The sequence below is a fragment of the Temnothorax curvispinosus genome, unplaced genomic scaffold (genome assembly GCF_003070985.1).
Source record: "Temnothorax curvispinosus isolate PA1 unplaced genomic scaffold, ASM307098v1 QBEX01005480.1, whole genome shotgun sequence".
NCBI lineage: Eukaryota > Metazoa > Arthropoda > Insecta > Hymenoptera > Formicidae > Temnothorax > Temnothorax curvispinosus.
The window spans coordinates 6346-10613 of NW_020215260.1; the positions used below are offsets into that span (position 1 = coordinate 6346).

Below are 4268 nucleotides of genomic sequence, written 5' to 3' on the forward strand. Positions count from 1 at the left end.
ATTTCCTTTTCCATGTTCGCTAGCATAACGTTGAACAGCAACGGGCTCAACAGGCACCCCTGCCTTACCCCTCTCCCCGTCCAGAACATTTCTCCCATTTCGTTTCCCCCCCTTACCCTACTTTTCGTCTCCTTTAGAATCTTCTCCGTCCTTCTCACCAGTGCTTCTCTTATTCCCCTTTCTCTCATAACTTTTATCAGTACCCCTTTATCCACCGAGTCAAACGCCGCCTTAAGATCCACGAAACATGCTATCAGTTATTGTCACTTTTCTATACTCCTCTTCCTTTTTTCCTTCTCCTTTCTTTACTATCGGCGCAATTATTCCTTCCTTCCAATTTTCCGGCCATCCTCCTCCCTTCCAAATCCTGTTGATAAACTTCCATGCCCAATTCTCCAACTTACTCCCCCCGTGCTTCCACACCTCGCTTGGTATCCCATCTTTTCCCATTGCTTTTCCGTCCTTTAGTTTTTTTTTACCTTTCTCATTTCTTTTAAGCTAATCTCCTCCTCTCCTTCTTTTTCCTCCTCCCCATCTTCCTTTCCCCTCCTCACCCTCCCCTCCACTTCTCCTATAAAGTGCTCTTTCCATTCTTCCTTTTCTATCCCTTCCTCAATTTCCCTCCTTTTTCTTCTCTCCCTATTTACTATCTCCCATACCTCCGCCTCCCTCTTCGCTTCCTCCGCTTTTCTCTCCTATCTCAGATTTTCTTCTTTCTTCTTCCTTTTACATAATTCCATAAACTCTTTCCTTTTTTCTTTGTATGCATTGCCTTCTCTTTCCTTTCTTCATTCCCTCAATTTTCTTCTCGCCTCTTTCTTTGCTTCTCTGCAATCCCACCACCCACCTTCTCCTTCCTACTTCCCTTCAGCTCCTTTTACACCTTTTTTTATTGCCTTTACTATTCTTGTTTCCATTTCTTTTCATTCCTTATTTAACTCCTCTTTTTCCTCTACTTTCCCAATTTTTTCTATGAACACCTTTACTCCTTTCTCATTCCACACTCTCCTGTTGCTTTTTTTTCACCCTCTTCCTCTTTTTCTCCTCGTTCCCCCTTCTTAAAACCATTTCCAAGGAATGGTGGTCTGAGTCCACTCTATCCCTCACCGTCATGCTCTCGATCTTCTCTCTTACTTCTCCCTCCCCTATAACATAGTCAATCACCGTATCTCCTCTTCCTCTCGTGAAAGTAAATTCCCCCTCCTTGTCTCCTCTTACATTCCCATTGAATATTTCCCATCCTCTCTCCTCCAAGCAATTTACTATCAACTTCCCCTCTCTATCCATTTTCTTATCCTTCGATTTTCTTCTCCCCTCCTTCTGCCTTCCCCCTCCTCTTCCTCTATACTCCCACCTTCCTGTCTAGTCCTCGCATTAAAATCTCCTTCAATTATCGTAAACTTTTCTTCCATTTTTCTTTCCATTATGTATCCCAACTCCGCAGGGTCTCTTCTATTCCCTCCTTCTTTGTATAAACCCCTATAATACTCCAGTTCTCACCCCCTATCCTAACCTTACCCGGTACCAACCCCTCCCTATCGATTTCAATTTCCGTTCCCTTCTCTTTTAACCCTTTTCTTATTCCCATTATCGCTCTCCCTTTTTTGTTCGTCCTCTTCGCCCATTGCACTCCCCATTCGTACCCTCTTGGTAATCTTCCCTTTATTCTTTCCTAGCCCTTTTCTCCTATCCATGTCTCTGTTAGGACTGTCACATCTTCTTTTTTTAGCCCTTTCCAAAACTCCCTATCTTTATTTTCCAACCCTGCTACATTCCAGAACACTATCCTCCAATTCTTCCTTCTCCCCCCCTCCTCGTCTCCTCTGACTTCCGTATTGCTACTCTCCATCTCCTCCCCTATATCCTCGTTCCTTCTTATTCCCCCTCCTCCATCCTTACTTCTCTCTCTTCAACGTCACTTCTTCCTTCCTCCCTCTCTCCCCCGCTCTCCTTTGTTATATTTCCCTTTTCATCCTATTCTCCCTGCTTTAATCCACGCCCCCTTTCCCTCTCTTTGCTCCCTTCTCGCTATCTCTCGCAATTTCCAATTCACCCTTCTTTCCTCCCATGTCAAATCCTCCATGATTCTCTTCTTTCTACCCCTCAGACTCTTCTTTTTCTCCATCACCTCCCACTTTTGTTTTTCGTTCTCCAGTTTTATCAGCACCATTTCCCTTCCTTTTTCTGCATCTCCTCCTATTCTCTTCACCTCTATTGCCTTTATCTTAGCTCCTATTTCTTTCAATAACTTTTCTGCCTCCTCCCTCCTCCCTCTTTTTCTTACTTCCAGCCCCCTTATCACTATATTTCTTCTTCTCTCCTCTTTCTCTTTCCTTTCCAGCCTTCTCTCCAGCTCTTTCATTCTCTCCTTCACCTTTTCTTTTCCGTTTCTTACCTCCTCCTTTTTCTCCTCCTTTCTCTCTTCTATTTTCTCCTCCAATCTTTTTAACCTTTCTTCTACTTTCTCCTTCTGCTTTTTCATCTCTTCCCTCTCCTCTCTCCATCTCTTCTCCTGATCCCCTAACTCTCTTCTTAGTTCCTCTATCTCTTCTCTCATCCTCCTACCCTGCTCCTTGAAGCCCTCCCTTAGCTCTTTCCTCATGGCCCTGAAGTCCTCTCTCATTTCTCCAATTATCTCCCTCAACTCCTTCACACCTGTCTCCGAATCTTTTTTAGGGGATCTTGCCGTCTTGTTACTTCTCTTACAAATAATATCATCCTTCTTTCCCCCCCCCCACTCTTATCTAAATTCTCTCTTTTTTTTTCCATAACTCTTTTAAAGTTGCTACCCGTGCTCCCCGTATTCCCTCTTCTACCTCTATCCTTTTCCTTCACTTTATCTATCGCTTTCTTTACCTCTATCCCACTTTCTTCCTCTTCGTTCATTTCCTCCTACTCTACGGTTCACTTCTCCCTCTAGCGTATTGCTTATGTTGTTTTAAGTTTTTTATCTAATTTTGCATAAGATACTTAATTTTTTTTAATTGACATTAATTTTTATTAAATACTAGTTTTTTCGTTCGCGTTTCGCACAAGCTCAAAAACTTCCTTTTTTTCCCGAATGGAAATATTTACCTTAAAAACATTTTTTCAAAAAGGGACTTTTTTTAGACAATTTTATAAGGGAGCCCTTTGTCCCCGAGCTCAGACTCCTTCCCAAAAATCTCTACGGTCTAAATTAGAGTATCATGAGATAATATAACAGTTGTTCTAATTTGAAAACTGTGAGAGTAGAATAATATAACAAATTAAATTGATCATCAAATTCTAAACGCAACTGGTGCTAATAAACATTCTTTCCCAGCAGACCTTTTTCCTTCGCTTCGACCCCTTCTCAATACCCTCTACGGTCCAAGTTAGAGTATCATGAGATAGTATACCAAATTTAGTTGTACTAATTTGAAAACTGTGAGAGTAGAATAATAATATCACAAATTAAATTGATCATCAAATTTTAAACGCAACAAATGCTAATAAACATTCTTCCTCAGCAGACTTTTTTCGACCCTCACTTCGACCTCTTCCCAAAACCCTCTATAAGCTAATTTATTAGACAGTAGACAATTTTTTTTCCTCGAATAATAATATTTACTCCCAAACAATTTTTTTTTAAAAAGGAACCTTTTTTAGACAATTTTGTATGGAAGCCCTTTTTTTATTTTTATTTTTTTATATTAATTTATTCTTCATCGACACTATCCCCGAAAAATTAGACAAATTTTGGTACCGGTTTCCAGAAAATCAGCCCATTAATAAATAAGTAGTTCGCGGTCAGACAGACAGACATTAGAAAAATTTTGGAGCCGGTTTCTCAAAACCAATTTTCCAAAATAACATTTTTGTGAAAAATAAATCTTTTTTTGAAAAAAGGAACCATAAAAATTATGTATATTTCCCGAAAAATTTCGGAACCGATTTTCAAAAATAATTTTTTAAGATTCGGTTTGAAAATTGGTAACAAAAAATAATACACATCATTGCCATCCTCAAAAAATTCTACCCCTGTTTCATATATAATTCTTTAAGATTTGGTTGAAAACTGTACATTTGCATAACGGAAAAGCATTCATACATTTTTTTTTAGAAAATTGGTCTATTAATAAAAAATTAAACCCATCGACACCACTCCCGAAAAATTGGAAAAATTTTGGATACCGGGTCCCAAAAATATCGGTAACGAAATACTATACACTCTATAGCACTCCCCGGAAAATTCTACCCCTGTTTCATATATAATTCTTTAAGATTCGGTTGAAAACTGTAGATTT

At 39.5% G+C, this 4268-nt stretch overlaps 1 protein-coding gene across 1 annotated transcript; it reads right to left on the reverse strand.

Annotated features, from left to right (window-relative positions):
- Window positions 1-1969: 1969 nt before the first annotated feature.
- LOC112454879 (vicilin-like seed storage protein At2g18540) lies at window positions 1970-2623 on the reverse strand. Its single transcript, XM_025016507.1, has one exon. It carries the CDS (start codon window positions 2621-2623, stop codon window positions 1970-1972), a length of 654 nt encoding a protein of 217 aa, XP_024872275.1.
- Window positions 2624-4268: the final 1645 nt, after the last annotated feature.